The sequence below is a fragment of the Megascapheus bottae genome, chromosome 14, assembly GCF_031878675.1.
Source record: "Megascapheus bottae isolate mThoBot1 chromosome 14, mThoBot2.hap1, whole genome shotgun sequence".
Lineage (NCBI taxonomy): Eukaryota > Metazoa > Chordata > Mammalia > Rodentia > Geomyidae > Megascapheus > Megascapheus bottae.
The window spans coordinates 39,937,446-39,956,184 of NC_143522.1; the positions used below are offsets into that span (position 1 = coordinate 39,937,446).

General features: G+C 35.1%; 1 protein-coding gene across 2 annotated transcripts in view; it reads right to left on the reverse strand.

Annotated features, from left to right (window-relative positions):
• The window catches only part of Mdga2 (MAM domain containing glycosylphosphatidylinositol anchor 2), a 666,956-nt gene that overhangs the window by 328,118 nt on the left and 320,099 nt on the right, over positions 1 to 18,739 (reverse strand). For both annotated transcript variants that reach the window (XM_090345038.1, XM_090345037.1), the window contains exon 2: positions 9,734 to 9,873. In XM_090345038.1, the coding sequence (XP_090201164.1) occupies positions 9,734 to 9,873 (140 nt within the window). The remainder of the gene's footprint in view (positions 1 to 9,733; positions 9,874 to 18,739) is intronic.

The following is an 18,739-nucleotide window of genomic DNA, read 5'->3' on the forward strand; positions in this document are numbered from 1 at the left end:
TAAAAGTTTATTTTAACTGTACAGATTAAATTTAGAGAGAGAGTGTGAGAGAGAGAGAAAGAGAAGGTAAAGGGTAATTTAATAACTAGATAAAAGAACAAAATCAGATAGTGAATAGCACTAGAATCTATGCATTATTTTTAACAAAAAGTGATAAGGTACAGGAAAAGATGAGTTACAGAAAGAGAAAGCAGGATCACTGATGGACATGATATGTTTTAATGTTTAATTTATGTTTTTCTTCTCTTTTTGTGATTTCATGCAATAAAGTTTTGAATTTTAATAACGTATTGATAATCTAGGCAGTTCGTAATTGTTTGAATAGTTATATATACTTATCCATGCTTTTACAATGAGGAAAATGAATATTTCATAGAAAACAGTAAGGAGGTCCATCAGAAAAGTTAAACCATTCTAACTCCTTGGAATTTATACACACAAAGGAACTAAACCACTGTGTTAAGAAGCTACCTGCATTTCCAGGTTTACTGTAGCATCACCCACAATGGTTAGAATATGAACTCAGCTGAGATATCCATTGACAGGGTGAATGGCTACAGAAAATTTGATATCCATGCAAAACTGAATACCAACAAACTATGAAACAGAATTAAATCCTCTCATCTTGGCAATAGGGACAGATTTAGAGGGATAATATGCTAAACAAAATAAGACAGAGAAACACAAATACTGCCCATATTCATTCATATATGGAAGCTAAAAGGACTGATCTTCCACTAGTGTCATTCTATAAATGAGTAATTTAAGTTAACCATTAGCTTACCTTTTCTACAATAATTTTCATGAGAAACTAACTAAAAAAAAAGAAGTATTCACAGACAATTGTATAGGTTATACAAAACCAGTGAAGTATGATCACTTTGAATTCCAAGGCTAAATCTGTGCAAGTCAATTTGAAGACAGAGTCAAAGGATGCAAGATCAGGAACTGGACAGCCCTCTAGTAATCTCATTTATCTGGTTGGCCTCTGTCTCATCCTTCATTTATCTTTGCATAAAACCTCAGTCCAAAATATTGAGAAACACAGAGGAAAGGAGAGGGTATAATTAATGTTTCAACAGAACTTGGTCTTCCTAATAAAACAGACCAAGAGGCACACAAAACAAACAACATATATATATATATATATGGAAATAAGATATATAGGAAATAAGACTAACCTTGGAGACAGCAGTTAATATTAATAAAGTACAATTCAGAATAGGGATACAAAAGTCAGCTTAATAATGCCAAAATATTTACACATCCCTAGGACCTAGCTATAATTTCAATGACTATATTAATATTATTATGTCAAATGGAAGAATGTGTCAATAAAACAGGAACAGGTCAGTTCTGGGAACAATAATAAAAAAAATGGCAATTTTTAGGTATACTACCTATTTTGTATCTATCCATAAAAGAAGAAATCTTTACCATTAGACAAAAGTCTTATGATATCCTACTTAATGATAGATGATAAAGGCATTGGGTACCACAGATAAACGTGCTTGTCCGTCATCCTAATCTCTGTTTGGCAGTTCAATTAACCAGTCTACTTGAACATGGATTCTGCTCAGCTAGAACAATGCCCAATCCATTTGTCTTTCTAAATTAAAGATATTATTGATTATAGTTTAGCTTTATTATTGGTTTTATACAGAGATGAACGCATAAATTTCTGTCCCTTTTTTTTTTTATCAGTTGTGGGGCTTAAACTCTGGGCCTGGGTGCTATCCTTGAGCTCTTCAGCTCAAGGCTAGTGCTCTACCACTTGAACCACAGCGCCACATTCTGTCATATTTTTTAAATCCTTTTTTTAAATTGTAATTAATAGAAGAGCTACATTATATTCGCCAGATAGACGGTGTATTACTTCACAAACATTGATACTGCTTCTCATGTTTTTGTCCCCATTTCCCTCTCCCTACACCCTTCTGCCATATTTTATAGGCAAATTTCTCAATTAAAATATCAAGTCTGGTTTTTGGTATTTGTTTGTACATATATTATCCTTTATGACATTTGGAAAATATGTCCCCATTCTTAATCTTCTCACATTATATTGGCAAAACCAGTTTTCTGAGTCAATAATGATAATAATAATAATACCAAGGAAATAATAATATGAAGGAAATATCCTTCTGTGTATACCAATGTACGAAAGCAAATCCAGCATTATTCAGGTGAGTATCTATTTGAATGGCTTTATGAGATGGTATGATCCAATAAACCCACTTAATTTAGTTTTTCCTTTTTCTCTTCTCTCTCTCATAAAGAGAATCTAAACACCTGAGAAATTCTTCACGGCTCTCATTGACTCTGACCAATGGAATCAACTAGAATCACTGAATGACAACACTAACAAACACAAAGCAAGCAAACAACAAACAAACACAGTCAAGAAATACTTGCAACAGTGCAATAGAGCTTCTTTTTCCCCCATCTCCCCCATCATCATTTGTTTTTCAAATCCTCAATGCTGGCTAAATCAAACTGGGATGAAATGGAATCTCAGATTTTTGGACATGGTGTTTTGTTTTTGTTGGTTATTCTTACATCTTATAATGAAAAGTCTCTCTTTTGCTCCTTTGCTCATTTATTGGTTAGATTATTAATTATTTGGGGGTAGGTTCATTTCCTGAGCTCCTTGTGTACTTTTTGGATATTAGTCTTTATTGGGTGTATTGCTGCTAAAAAAAAAAAAAATCTTCTCGCAGTGTGTTGACTGTCTTTTCAGTGTAGTTACTATGTCCCTTGTGGTACAGAAACTTTACTTTGATGGAATCCCATTTGTCTCTTCTGTTTTCTTTGTCCCTGGGACTGTACAAAAAGGTTCTTCAATGCCCCTGCTCCTACTCAATATTATGTACAAGAAAACCAGGATGCTTAAAAGTTCAACATAAATCATACATCCATGATCCTAGCTACTCAGAGGCCAAAGATCAAATTTGAAAGTTGAAAGATTCAAAACCAAGCCAGGCAGACAAATTAAAGAGACTCTTGGATTCCAATTAACTAGCAAAAAAACAGAACTGGAAATATGACTCAAGTGGTAGAGTGTCAGCCTTGAGTGAAAAAAGCCAAGTGAGAAGGGGAAGCTCTGATTTCAAGACCCAGTACTGGCACTTCAACACATGAAAAATGAGTTTAAAACATTTAAAAAGTAAAAACGCAAAAAATTTCTATGGCATCCAACATGGACGACACTAATTAAGGATTTTGTTCTGGTCAAGCCTATACAATATCATCTAATAATTTCTGCCCAAGGCAAGTAAGTTTAAAAGAAGGGGCCAGGTCGTATAGGATACTGTTTTCTCCTGTACTGCAAGAAGCAGAGAGAAAGAAATCAATGTCCACAGATAGAAAAGATTAAACTGTTGGGAAAACAAATGTTATTTTTACTTACAGAAGATTAATAATTCCTAAAACATAATTGATGAAATCATTTTAATACACGTTAGTAACTGTTTGCTCATTTTTCTGTCATGGGAACACATTTGTTAAGCACTTTACTTTTGTAATTAACTAAACTTTTTCAGATCACACAAAAGTGGTTATTCTGTACTGATTCAGTTTGAAGCCAACTCTGAGCATTTCAATAAAAGGCTGTGATATATCCAACTTAGAATAAACATGTTATGCTAACAACTGGCATTGATATTGATTATTAATTACCACTGACAGCAAGTATTTGTCATAGAGGAGATGGGGAATCTTTTCTATAATTACATATAAAATGATTAATCTTTTCCTTGTCATGTTTGTACTTTAAAGTAGAACATTACGGATTTGAAAACTTAAGGAGATTTTTTTGTCCTGAGATCATTCGTATGCCAATCTCACAGGCAGAGCATGAGTTTGGTACCATTATGTCACTACTTAATGGAGGTTTTAAACTTTTATACATACAATAGACTTTAAATAAAAAGATGGCTAAAGTAGGCAAAATTCGTAATATAGTAACAAAGGGTAAACATTTTTCATCTTAGTGATTAATTTCCTATCTGGCTTATAGTTGAAAACTATGCTTTTATCAAATACTCATAGCACAAGAGTTAGTGCCAGAAGTGTGAGGAGGGTTTCAGTGAAGATGTGACATCGGGTCCAGCGTCTGTGCTGATTTTGCTACCTACCATGACTTATCACCCCATGTCATAATCCACCTAACTACTTTTTAATAAATTTATGTTTTATTATCTTTAATTATGCAGAGAAGTTTAAGTTAAATGTATACATTTATGAGTACAATGCACCTTGAACAATTACAGGGCACTGATTCCAAGCTATCTTCATGCTTTCAAAAATGACTCAAAATTTCTCTTTTGTGTGAATTACTATGAAAAATTGATATATATTCCTTTGTGAAGGAAATAATTCTTTGTGTAATTATTAGTGATATTGCTAAGCTTTGTCTGAAGGAAAGGCCATACCTCTTTCAAACCAATGTTTGTTGGCTGAATGAACTAGTTCTGTTTTGGAAACTGGTTAAGTGATCATGAATTTCTTCCATAATGGAAATCTTTCACTTCTATAGAGTGTCTTTTATTTTGGTCAATTTATTTGAGTCAAAATTCATTATCAGCAGCTACCCTGTACTTCACCTAGAAAGACATAATCCATTATCTGCTCCCACACAAAGCACTCTGGCTGTCATTCTGACCATTTTGCTTATTTCTGTTTACTTTGGGGATGTTAGTGCTTACTTCACAATTTCTGTTTTTAGAGGCTCTCATTTCTTTGTTTTAATTTTTAAGTTAACATAACATTTGAAATGTAAGGAATTTCATTGCTATATTTCCAAACCTGCACACTGTGTGCTTGCCTAGCATGCATGATGCCTTGGGTTTGATTCCATTATCAAATACACAGAAAAAGCTGGAAGTGGTGCTGTGGCTCAAGTGGTAGAGCTGCAGTCTTGAGAAAAGCCCAAGAAGAGTGCTCAGGCCATAAGTTCAAGCCTCAGGACTGGGGAAAAATTTCTTTAATGATGCTCTGGGAATATACAATTTTAGCCAATTTTAATATATAAAATTATTCAAACATTGTATTAAAATCAGTGAAAATAAAATTATTTGAAGATATGATATGAAACCTTCTATGTAATTCCTAGGCTGGATAGAGTTACATCTGTAAATACTAACTGAATTTGGATACTCTGTGGGTAGACTAGGATGTGAAAGTGGCTAGAGATTAAGAAACTTTGACAATATAGTATTAGATATTTGTCTTAGGCAGTCCACATATCTTAGGTTCATTTTAAAAAATGGCCATTTAGGTACATGCTACTTTCTCACGCCTGTTATCCTAGCTACTCAGGAGGCTGAGATCTGAGGATCAAGTTTCCAAGCCAGCCTAGGCAGAAAAGTCCATGAGACTTTGATATGCACTGAACTATAAAAACAAAAACAGAAATAAGGTCAGTGGTAGAGCCCTACCATGAGGAAATCAAGCTCAGGGATAGTGTCCAGGCCCTGAGTTCAAGCCTCAGGACAAGGACCAACACTAGGACCAACAGCAAAACCAAAAAGTTGCTTTTTTGTGTTTCAGCTTTTCTTACATTCTACACAGGACTCTGCAGCTTAGTTAGCCATATTATACACAAAATATTAATAAAACTAAATCTTATGAGAGGGAGTAAATATGGCATCTGTTCATTTCTGGTAAGATAACAGAACCTGACTCATTCTGTATTAATTAAAAATAAATACAATAGATACAAAGACAGTTCATGTGCATGTATTAGAATTTTTATAGGAAATTTAATATACTGCCTCTCAAAATCAATATGAAATCTGAACAGCAAAAAAACACACAGGTAGCATTAAAAGTTTCAAAGTGAAAAATTGACTACCAAATTTGATCATGATTTTCATTACAGATTATGAATTTGGAATCTGCATAGAAGATTAACAAATGAATAATAATAACTCTGAAAGAGCCCTAGTAGTAAGAAATATATTTACATACAACCAAATGATGCAACATAATTCTAGCATAAAATTGGGTGTAGAAGGTGAAAACATATTTTCTAAAACATAGAGAGGAGAAAACTACTGGTGGCCCACTGAGGCCAAACTGAACAACAATCAACTTTCCCTGTCATGTGTGCAGACATCATAAAAGTGGCTAAAAGCTAGAATAGTGTAGCAGTGTAAAGATAGGGTCAAAAGAAAGACAGAAGAAAAGAGGACATGGCAATGGTTTTGCTTCATTCTATGAACAAAGTCACTTCCTGATGATTAAATCTTCAAATATTAAATAACTATGACTTGTTAGGAGGAAAAAAGCATATCATTTCAGATACCGCATATGGATATGGAAGTAATCAGGCAAAAGTAGGTAGAAATACCAGATGCCATAAATGAAGAAAAGAAACTGATTCATAGTTATTTTTAAAAAATGTTGAAGCTTAAAAAATAAGCTAAATATAGTAAAAGAGAAGTGACACACTGGAAGGCAATCTCTACATGCAATAAGATTTATTTACATAGTATATAAAAGTCTTCACAAATCTGTATGTCACTAAGGAGAAAACTAGGAAGAAAACAGGACACAGAAAGAACATCTGATAAATTATCAGACAGAAATTCTCCATACATGCATGAAAAAATGTTCAAACTATCATTAAACAATGCGGTCTTAAACAGAATGGGGTCAGGTTTGATGGTTCACACCTGTAGCCCTTGCTACTCAAGCGGTAAAGAACCTGAGGACTGAAGTTCTACTCCACCAGAGGAAGAAAGTTCACCAGCCTTCATATCTGTTAGTTCATAGATTCATCTGATTCTGGGGCTTGATTTCATGGCCTGGACCCTGCCCTGAACTTCTCTGCTCAAGGCCATATCTCTTGCTCTACTTTTGGCCTTATGGTGGCTAATTGGACCTACAAATCTCATGGAATTCCTGCTTGGAATCAAGGCTTTGAAGCCTGCTCCTCAGACTTCAGCCTTCTGAGCAGCTGGAATTACATGTGTGAGCCATCAGCATTCAGCTCAGCTCATGAGATCTCATCTTAAATACTAGCTGGACCTGGTGGTTCACACGTGTCAGCCTTGTTGTCAAAGAAGGCCAGTTGAATTTTTTTTTTGCCAGTTGGATTTTTTTTTGCCAGTTGAATTTTCACACAGACACCTGAAGCAGCAACAAAATATTTTTTAGTTCAATCCACAGCATCAATAATATTTATATTAGCTATTATTAATGACCTAATAGGCTGCTGATTTAACTGCATTACCACTAGGAAATTTTCAAAAATATTTGTTCAAGAGGTTCAGTGGTTTCCCTCATTTGTCATTAGCCGTAGAAACCTTGGGCTCTCCTAGCAGAGATTTACAATAGAGAAAAATCTAAATATATAAGGGCATATAGTATGACAGTAAATGGAAGGACCCCCAGGATATAGAAACAAAAGCCACATAATGAGTGATTGTTGTCCTTAATGTACATACTATGTTATCTCTCATCTCTTTTGCTATCCCTTGGTTATCTCATATTGTTACAGTATTTTACCTTGTTCTCTGATATAGTGTATATATGCTTATTTGGTTATTTGAAATAGATAGGGAAGGGGGAAAACAAGATGAGAGGTGGGCATGGAGGGAGGGAAATAGGGACCAAGATATGAGAAAGGGTATCAATGCAGGTGAAGTAATGCACTTTCTATCTGGTGAACATAATGTAATCCTTCTAATAATTACAATAAAAATATATGAAAAAAGTAGAAAAATATCACGATGTATGACATTGTTTTTTGAATTTACATGGCTTTTCTAGATATTGGAGATATACTTCTGATTTGGAATGGTGGAAGGGAATACAAAAAGAGATAAAAAAAATTTCTAATATTAATGGGAGGGAATGGGAGACAATGGGATAGAAGAACTTGGGATAGGCTAAAGAGAAAGAAATTACATTTTTAAGTACAATTGGGAAATTAGTGATGCAAATGCATATCTGACAAATTCAGTGTGGAAACAATGGAATTGCACTGAGTTGTCTCCGGACCTAAATGCCTCTCATAAAGGAACTTGGACTTATATTTATTCAGACCTAGTTTGATTCTGAAATTTCACCCCAGTCTCCAAATTATGGTAGCCACATATTTCCCTTGAGCTATTACTTGAGTGAATTACATAGTTTTTTTTTAATTTTAGTGAAGATTATTTTCTGCAGGCTTGATTGTTTCTGTATAAGTTTTAGACATTATATTAGCTCATTTTTATTAAATCTGAACAGCAACAACTTCTATCCTCCTACATTTTCTTTAAGATCTTTTTATCATCTTCCAAGTTTGATTATCTGTTTTCTTTTTTGGGGGGGGTCAATCATGGGGCTTGAATTCTGGGCTTGGCATTGTCTCTGAACTATTCAACTCAAGGTTAGCACACTAACACATGAGCCACTGAGCTGCTTCCGGTTTTCTGGTGGTAAAGAGAGATAAGAGTGCCCGACTTTAGTGCTGGCTATGAACTGCAATCCTCAGATCTTAGCCTCATGACTAGCTATTATTACAGGTGTGAGCAACCGGCACTTGACTCGCAGATTATCTTGTATCAAATTGTTCAGACTTCATTTCATGAGGGTAACAATTCAGTAATTCATCTTTGGCTAATGGCAAATATTCTAATTACTTTAGTCCTTGTACTTGTATCAATAATTTTAATAATTTATATATTATATTGACTATTTTCTGTTAGGACCTGTGGATTCACTATATACCAATTATTTCACCATTTCTTCTTCAGTTATTGTGCTAATGCTTAATTGTGTGAAGGATAACATGCTTCTTTGGTTGCTTTTTCAGAGTTAATTTGGAAGCATCAAAAGTTAAAGATGACAGATGTCTAGGTTAAACTGATGAATCCATAAAATCTCCATATTACTCTTCATTTCACCACTGTAGGTGTAATAGCTGGATTTGTTTTTCCTGACACCAAGTATTTAAAATATATAACTCAACTAAATAAGTCTTCTTTTCCTGCCAGAGTTGATTACCAGTATAAATTGTGAGCTAGTCAGCTTAAATACATGTTAATAAGAATAGTCAATAAATGAGCCAAACATCCTGAATATTTTGTATACACATTAGATTTCTGCATAAAATATATAGCTACAAAAGACAATATTATGTACAACCCCCCCCATCTCTTTGTTCCTGCAAGGTGCTCCTTGCATATCCTTGGTAATTCCTGTATCCTGTCCTTGCTATTAAATTAGCTTTAAAACATTTATAATTGATGGTTATGAAAACCTGAAGATCTAGGACACCTGCAAATACTTTCTGTGAATACAGTGGCCAAGAATAAGGCAGAAACCTGTGACCTCAGGAGTCACATTCTTTAGAATAAATGCTTCCTCAGCTGCAATGATCTCATCATGAAATCATGTCCCACATTCTAAAATAAACTCGTCGCCATATGATTTGTTACCTTACTGAGTTATTTTTGTCGTTGCCTTTTTAACAGCTTCCTTGGAAGTGTCGTTTAATTTCTCACAATAGGAAAATAAAATCCTTGTATCATTTTATGCACATGCATATTTGTTCAGAAATTCCCCTTCTTAAATTGCATTACACAGACTTGCATTCAAGTTTTTACACACACACACACACACACACACATGCACACACACACATGCACACATGCACACACGTGTGCAGTTTTAGCAAAGTATTCTAAAGAAAGATTGAAATCACTTCAAACTCTCCCCAGTATCACAGCTCGGGACTCACCTGTGGACGTGGATGTCCTGTGACCAGACAGGTCAATTCTAGGGTTTCACCCTCTCGGATTGTGTAGACCCTTTCAGAGTAGCGTTCTTCCTCAATGTTACAGGCCAAGCCTGAATGCACAATACGAACGGTTGGAGGAGCTATTGGGTCAGAAAGAAAAGAGACAAAAAGAGACAAAATCTAAGTATATTCTCATCCCGTGAAACATCTTGATTGAAAGAGCAATTCACTTTTTTTAAAACTCCATATTATATTTTAATTTAACTATTTTAGAAGTGATATACAGAGGGGTTTCAGTTACATAAGAAAAGTAATGCGTACATTTCTTGTAGAATATTTTTATCCCTCTCTCGTTTTCTCTTTCTTTCCCTTCTCCCAATTTCCCCTCTCCCTGATTGTAGAATTCATTTCAAACCTAGAATCTTGTGACTATTTCTGTTGCATTGGTTCAAGCTTGTCCTTTGTTTCACCATTTTGTTACTCCCCTTCCGTTCCCCAAATCAGATAAATGTATGTACAAGGCACAGGGTACCAGAATAAAAAACAGTGACAATAAGGGATAAACCAAAAGGGGTAAAAAGAAAAGAAAAGACTTTATACCATACATTAAAAACAACAATAACAGCAACAACAAAAACCTTTGTTTTCACATCTTGGAATTCATTTCGATTAGCATCATATTCTATGGTTATATGTACATAGCTATTGAGTTACTGTGATTTTCCTTCACCATGGTCAGATCTATCTAATAAGTGCATCTGCACTCATAGGATTAAAGATTTTACTTGTCAAAAGACCTTACATGTAATGCTCACCAAAAATTCAGAAAATAGCAATGGGGAAAACAGAGTTGTGTGGCAAACCACTGGCCATGTGGGAAAAGTGGACCATTAAAATATAACAGTCAATTATCTTTCTTTCTGAAATTCTAACTTAAATCTACTAAAGAATAAGATAGAGGCTGATGGTGTCTCACACACCCGTAACCCTCATGCCTGAAAAGTTCACTCAAGGTTCCAAGCCAGCTGAGCAGAAAAGTCCAGAAAAGATTTGTATTTTCCAATTAACCAGCAGAAACTGGAAGTTGAGCTGTGGCTCAAGTGGTAAAGTACCAGTCCTGAGCAAAAATGATCAAAGAGTAAAGTTCAAGGCCCAGTTCCAGAATACACAGACACACAGACACACAGACAGACAGACAGACAGACACACACACACACACACACACACTAACAAAATATATTAGATTTTACATAACAAAGCAAATATTCACATTGATCATATGCAGTGTTCTCGTGGTTCATTTCCCCAATAGTAAAATTATACCTTCACCCAAAAATTGGTGTGACTTTTACATTTAGGTGGAAATTGAATGGTGTACCAAAAATAGGTAGTACAAAAGAAAGGAAACTAATGGAGGTAGGGGAAGCATTTGAATTAAGGCATCAACATTCACTGAATACAAATAACATTGTGTGGAACAAGTTCATAGTGAAGGAATAAGAAAGATTTGTTCTCAGGAACTATTTTTAGAGCCTAATATTGACAAAAGATGACCACATTAATGATAATGAATAAGGCTGAAATTCACAGCTGAAAGTGTAAATCTCTGATTCAAGATTTCCTTCTCATGAAACTACCTACATTCTTAACCATAATTCTCTTCTATTCCAATGAAAAGGGGCCTTTAAAATTTTACTAGCACTGGGGCTGATAGCCTAGCCACGTGGTAGAGTGCTTGCCTAGCACGCATGAAGACCCAGGTTTGATTCCTTGGTACTACATACGCAGAAAAAGCCTGACATGGCATTGTGGCCCAAGTGGTAGAACACTAACCTTGAGAAAGTCCAAGGACAGTGCCCAGGCCCTGAGTGCAAGCCCAGGACTGGCAAAAAAAATTTTAATAGCATTCACTGACTCAAATATCACAAGAATGCAACAACTTAAGAAATACATTATCTATACACTATCAAGTGAAATCTTGATCACCGTCAGCTTCTGACTGTAGAACATTTATAAATGTAGTATTTTGTTGGTAATACAATCAGAAGAGGGGAAACAGTTATCTTAATCAAAAAAGAAAATGGAAAGACAATAGACACAGGCAAAAGACAGTGATCTCAAGAATTTTGTGTAAAAATTTTGTAAAAAATTGCCAAGGTGTTATGTTTTATTTTTGTTAATGCTGAGGTTTAAATTTAGGGTAAGGGCCTCCTGCTTGCTGGACAGGTAACTCTCCCACTTGAGTCATACCTCTAGCCTCTACGTAGCAGTAGCAGTATTCCTTTTTGTTTGTTTGTTTTTGTTCTTTTGCTTTGTAGGTTCTGTGACTTGAATTCTCTGCTTGGGTGCTATCCCTGAGCTCTTCAGCTCATTGCTACTGCCCTACCCTTTGAGCCACGGAGCCTCTTCCCATTTTCTGATGGGTAATTGGAGATAAGAGTCTCACAGACTGTAGTACCTGGGCTGGCTTTAAACCTCAATACTCAGATCTCAACCTCCTGAGTAGCTACGATTACAGGTGTGAGCTACCATGCACAGCTAGCTGTGATTACTTAAAAGTTAATGTTGAAATATTTGGATTTTTTCATTAACCTTAAAAGTACTGTGAATCCTGTAAAGATGGTGAGGCCAACTTACAAGAATATCTGCTTCTGAGAACAATCTATCTTGAAAGGAAAATAGAACACCGTTTCTAATATGTAAGATGTCGCTTTATGTAACATAGTGCTTAGACTGTCCATAGAGATAAATCATTTCAGAGACCATCTTTTACTATTCTCTTCAATTTTAGGAAGAAACAAAGATAGGAAATTGCACATAATGTCTGATTCTTTCTATAAACTTGAATATGGTGCTCTCTCTACACTTAAAATCTGGGAACTTTGCATCAAATGATGCAAAGATGGGAAAAATATCAAGAATTTTGAAAAAGTACTTTCATACTTAATATTGAGAATAATCATCCCAATAGCTTCCTAAAAAATAAGTTTGACAGGTATATACAAAGACCTGGTTTAGCTACAGAGAATTCTGGGATTTTTTTTGTTTTACCAAATGTCTTAAATGATTACAATGCCCCTGCTTTTTAGATGATGTTATTTGAAATATTTTTGAGTCTAATAGATGTCTGTTGACTAAGGAAAAGTACTCCAAAGGATAAAATGTCATTTCTCCTTTGGCATTTTAAAGTAACTAAATGCCATGTTATGCATCATTTTTTAGATGGGAAAATGTAATGGTACTTAAAAAATCAAAGACTGTTTGCTCTATCAAATAGCTTTTATCACTTCTTTAGACAGTCTACATGTTTTTAAAAATTGTTACATTTTGTGACACAAGAAATACCCAATCTCTAATTTTCTGGGAGTTCTGATGACTCCTTCACACAACCTTGTCAAAAATCATTTCCAATAGTCATTAAATTTAGACTTCAATTTAGATGAGTAATCAAATCAAGGTATCTAATATTATATATAATATGTACCTGTAATTTTGTATATAATATGGGAGTTAACAAATTTATGTCAGTCAATTAATACTTGCAAAGCAATTTAACAAAACAAAGTAAGAAATTCAGATATTTATTTTTAAATAACTGTCCATGCTAAACTTAGCTTCATAAATGAGAACTCACATGTTTATTAATACATCTAATTATAGTTACTTGACATCTTTTCCAGACTAATTTATACTTGCTATTTTTTGTTTTAATTTCAAATCAATGCATCGTATCGTTTTTTAAGATATATCTTTCAAATGCATCATTATGCAAATAAGTATCTTTATATAAACCATCTAAATTATACAGTGGGCCAATTGTGACATTTACAAGGGTTAATTTACTGCTATTTTCCTGTGTGTTTTAACACATTCTTGGAAAAAGTAATTGCCTAAGTCCTGTTATCATGAATCTACCATCTATTCTGGAGAAGTGTGGAATATCCCATCCAAAGTAATTTTGAACACATACACTTCTTCATAGTCTTTTAAAACATATGCTCAGTACTTCAGTTGTTCATTAATACAGTGAGTATTTTGGAGTCTTGTGTTGATATTTCATCCCAAGAAAGCAGACCTGAAAAAGCCATAGAGCACTCTGCTATCAAGTCACTTGGCATAGTCTCTAGATAGCCACAGCCTAAATGAGTTAATCTAATAATATTACTAATTCTGAAACTATATCTAGACTACAGGAATGAAAACAGATTGAGAAAAGACACATGAAGTAGTCAGAGCAAGCTAACTAGATTAAAAACATAAGCTTCATAATTTTTCCCAAATTCAACCATACGGCATTATCCCAGGTCATTATGCTGACTCCAGACTCTACTAAATCCATGACCTCTTACAACCTGAACAGTATATGCTGAAATTTGTATTCATTGTATTTCTTGCCTAAGAAATAATGCTATCTCCCCATGATTTCTCACATAGTCATCATAACTCTGTGTTGTAGGTAGCAAGTATATCGTTTGTTCAGTGTCCTCATAACTGACTATCTGATCTGAAATCCCATTTCATTTTAATATATGCTTTAGCAACAGTACGCAGATAGTCAGTATTAATATATGAAGTATCATTATTCACAATGGTCTCCGAACTGGAATTTCAAGACAGATACCCATACCTATGTTTCAAGTCCTGATTCTCTTCTCTTTCTTCTGGCTACTGATCTTCATTTCATTTTCTAATAAGATGTTAGATACTTTTAGGCTAAGAACATCCTCAGATGACAACTTCCCTTAATAACAAAATTAGGAGCATGAAGTATATGTGATAATTCCTGCTGTAGCTAATTCCACTAACAATATAATGATATCAACTTGAGTACAATGTCAACATGCATAATATTGAATTTGCTTACTTTAAAAATAAATGCAATTTTATGTGTTATCTCAGAAGTGAAACATATTTTATCCTCTGCTTTGTTGGAAAAAGAAATCTCAATTCATCATCCTGAAATTGGAGCAAAGGTTATGTTTCTATTTGCCCTGTAGAGTCAGCAAGAGATTAAATTGCTAAAATATTACATAAGACTCATTTTCCTTCAAATTTTCCTGAAGTAAACTAAATCTTATTAATTTCCTAACACTAATTATATCAGTGCCTTAATTTGAGTTAAGCAGGCTTTGAGATCAAGAGGTTAGCATAAATGAGCAAAAGAGAGACCATTTCTTATCTTGTTAGAGTATATTTTTGAAAGTCAAACCAAATTCTCTCAGTGTTCTGTTGGTAATGGTACACAAATACAATTTTTAATGACAACAGCCAGGAGCAATTTAACCTCTCATGCTATTTACATATTTTCAAGCATGTATTTATGGAAACTACATGAAGATTAGTGGCATGAGTTATGCCTTCAAAGGGATTCTAGCCTATTGGATTTGTCTCATGTATTTAAAATTAAACTTGAATAGAATAGGTACTCTAACATAAGGAAAGGGAAAGAAATCTCTGAGGATAAAGCAAATGAAAATGAAATGTGTATAGGAAAATCCAATAAGTTTCTCAAAGTCAGTGATATTTAACCTGAGTTTAGAAATATGATGCCATTACCTTACAAAAAGTAAGGGCAGCTGAGTACTAGAGGCTCATATCTCCAATCCTAGCTACTCAGGAGGTTGGGATGTGGGGATCCTGGTTCGATAAACAACACAAAACGTCATAAGTAGGATAGAGCTCAAGAAATTAAACCTCCAAAAATCTGCAAAAAAACCCAACCACCCCATTAGTAAGTGGGCTAAAAAATGAAAACGATAGTTCTCTGACAGGAAATAAGAGTAGCTAATAGACACATGAAGAAATGTTCAGTGTCTCTGGCCATAAAATAAATGCAAACCAAAAACACATGGAGATTTTACCTGACACCAATTAGAATAACCATTATCAAAAAAATGATAATAACAGATGGACAAAAGGGAATACTACCACACTGTTGGTGGGAATGTAAACAGGTTCAATTACTCTGGAAATCTGTCTGGAGATCCTTTAAAGATCCAACATAAAGCTCCCCTATGATCCAGCAATCTGACTCCTGGGCATTTACCCAAATAATCAAAGTGTTTTTGGTTTTGGTACACTTTGTCTTGTGTATATCTGATTTGGAGAATTTAATGGAAATAACAAAATGCTGAAATAAAAGACAAAGTGTGAACCAATGTAACAGCAATAATCAGAAGACACTAGATTGGAAATGAATTTTACATTTCGTTGGGGAGGGAAGAGATGAAGGAGAGGGAAAGTAGGAGATAAACAAGGCAGGGGGTAACAATGTCCAATAAGAAATATACTTCTTACATTACTTATGCAACTGTAACCCTTCTGTATATTACCTTTACAACAAAATTAAATTAAATTAAGAAAAAAAGGCAGAAGCAAAGCTGTGGCTTAAGTAGCAAAACAGTAGGCGAGCAGAAATAAGCTTGGGGACAGTTATCAGGCCCAAAGTTCAAGCCCCAGAAAGAGAGAGAGGAAGGAAGGAAGGAAGGAAGGAAGGAAGGAAGGAAGGAAGGAAGGAAGGAAGGAAGGAAGGAAGGAAAGAAAGGACATTCCAGAGAGTAAGAGATGTGTTTAAGAAGGAAGGAAGAGAGAGAGGGAGGAAGGAAGGAAAAGAAAGAAAAAGAAAGAAGGTAGGAAGGAAAGAATGAATGAATGAAGGAAGGAAGGAAGGAAGGAAGGATGGGAAGGAAGGAAGGAAGGACATTCCAAAGACTAAGAGATGTGTTTAAGACATCTCCACAATAAGCACGGTGCATGCGATGTAGCATTTACTCTGAGCATTGACACTGGTATAACTCCCTCAAATTGTTATGATTTTAGACACAGGGAAGGTATTATAAAGTAAGTAAAATTAACATGGCAGAGGGAAGAAACAAAGGGTTGAATAAGGTAGAAGGAGGCAAGAAGTTTGGAAGGTAGGGAGGAAGAGAGACAGAGAGAGAGAGAGAGAGAGAGAGAGAGAGAGAGAGAGAGAGAGAGAGAGAGAGAGAGAGAGAGAGAGAGAGAGAGAGAGAGAGAGAGAGCGCACATTGCTCACATGACTCCATTGGCAGACTCCATTTGTCTTATAAAAGCAAGCATAACAATAATCAAACTTTGCAATAGATTTCCCAATCCATTTGCCAAATTAAATATAGTATATATAGGCTTGGTCTACAATCATTCCTAATTACTATAATTATTATCCACATTACCTATTTTGTGGCATATGGCTATCCTACTCATTTTTATCACAAATACAGATATGGGGAAGAAAGAGGGGGAGGTAAAGACTTTAATCAGAAAAAAGGAAGTGAATTTCGGTGGGTGATGATGACATTGAGCTGTCCAATAGGTAACAAGCTGTTACTCACTATAAAGATTTGAGGTTCATTTTTGTTTGTCTGTTTGTGTGCCAGTCCTGCAGCTTGATTTCAGGGCTTGAGCACTGTCCCTGAACTTAATTTTTAATTTTTTTTTTTGCTACCGGTTAGTGCTCTACAACTTGAGGCACCTTCCTACTTCCTGCCTTTGGGTGATTAATTGGAGGTAAGAGTCACACAACTTTCCTTTCCAAGCCTGCTTTGAACTGTGGTCCTCAGATCTCAACCTCCTGAATCTCCAGAATTATAGGCATGAAGCACTGAGGCTCTGCCAGATTTGAGCCTTTCAGATGATGAAGAGTTGGAATATGTGCAGCAGTGCATGGGGAGAAAATTAGGAGATTTACATCTCAGCTGGTGAGTGAATTCTTACCCAGAGATGTCAAGAGCTATGTTTTGGTTCAAAGTCAGACACTTAAAAGAACAAAGAAATGTTTTAGAGGTTATAAGGGAAGGCTGGAGCAGTTATGACAGAGTTGTCCTTTAAAAAGAGCACAGGAAAAAGGTCATTGCCTTTGAGAACTGAGCCAGCATTGGTGAATGAGTGGGATAGGGCTTTTCTCTCCTGTATGTTTTTGTCTCTTAGCTTAATTTTAAGTTGTTTTTTTTTTGCCAGTCCTGGGGCTTGAACTCAGGGCCTGAGCATTGTCCTTGGACAGCTTTTGCTCAAGGCTAGCACTCGGCCATTCCAGGGCTTCTGCATGCTAGCCTTGCATTCTAACACTGGGCCACATTCCAGGCCTCTTATTTTATTTTTAACATGTATCTTTGAGTAGATGTATAATGCAGTTTCAATTCAATATGTTAGATTATGATTACAATGCTCATTTTCATCAATGTAACCCCTTTCATATTTCTCCTCAATTTCTTCCAAACCCACACAGCTACCTGGTTCCATTTTCACATATGTACATTGAGTATTATGATTGAATTCACTCACCCTTCTCTTTCTCCATCTGTATTTCAGCCCCCCCCCCAATCTCCGCAACTAACAACATATTTCAGTTTTCTGTCATTATGTTTTTTAACTGTAGGGTGTTCAAAAGAGTTATGCCATTGGAATTATCTCCTGAATATAATATAGTGTAGTTAATATGTTCTGTACATATACATATGAGTCTGTAGATGTTTTCATATATGCTTATAATTTATATCTAGCTTGCACAGGTGAGAGAAAACCTGTACCCTGTGTTTCTCTGAGCCTTACTTTCTTCACTTTATATAATCTTTCCAGTTTCATCCAATTTCATTTATTCTTGACAAGTTCTACTTTTTCCATCTTCATCCTACATACTATGAAATCCCTCAAAAGTGTGTAATAAAATCAATAGCATTGTGTAAAAAAAATAGCCAGGGAGGATTCATCCCCACCACATAAAATCTTCTTCACCTCTCCCCATTAGAAACATAGAGACAACATTCATCCTGTGTATTGCTTTTATCTTTCCAGCAATTAGAAAAAGCAGCACACATTCTTCCCCACACTTCTGTGCATCCTTGATCCCTGAGGGTCTTCCTGTATACTATTAATTTGTATTTGTAAAACTTTTGTGTGGAGAAAAAGAAGACCGCCTTGGCAACATGCTTTCATTGCTGCTGCTGTTTTTTCATGTCTCTTTTGATTTTTGTTCAGCCAAATGCTTCC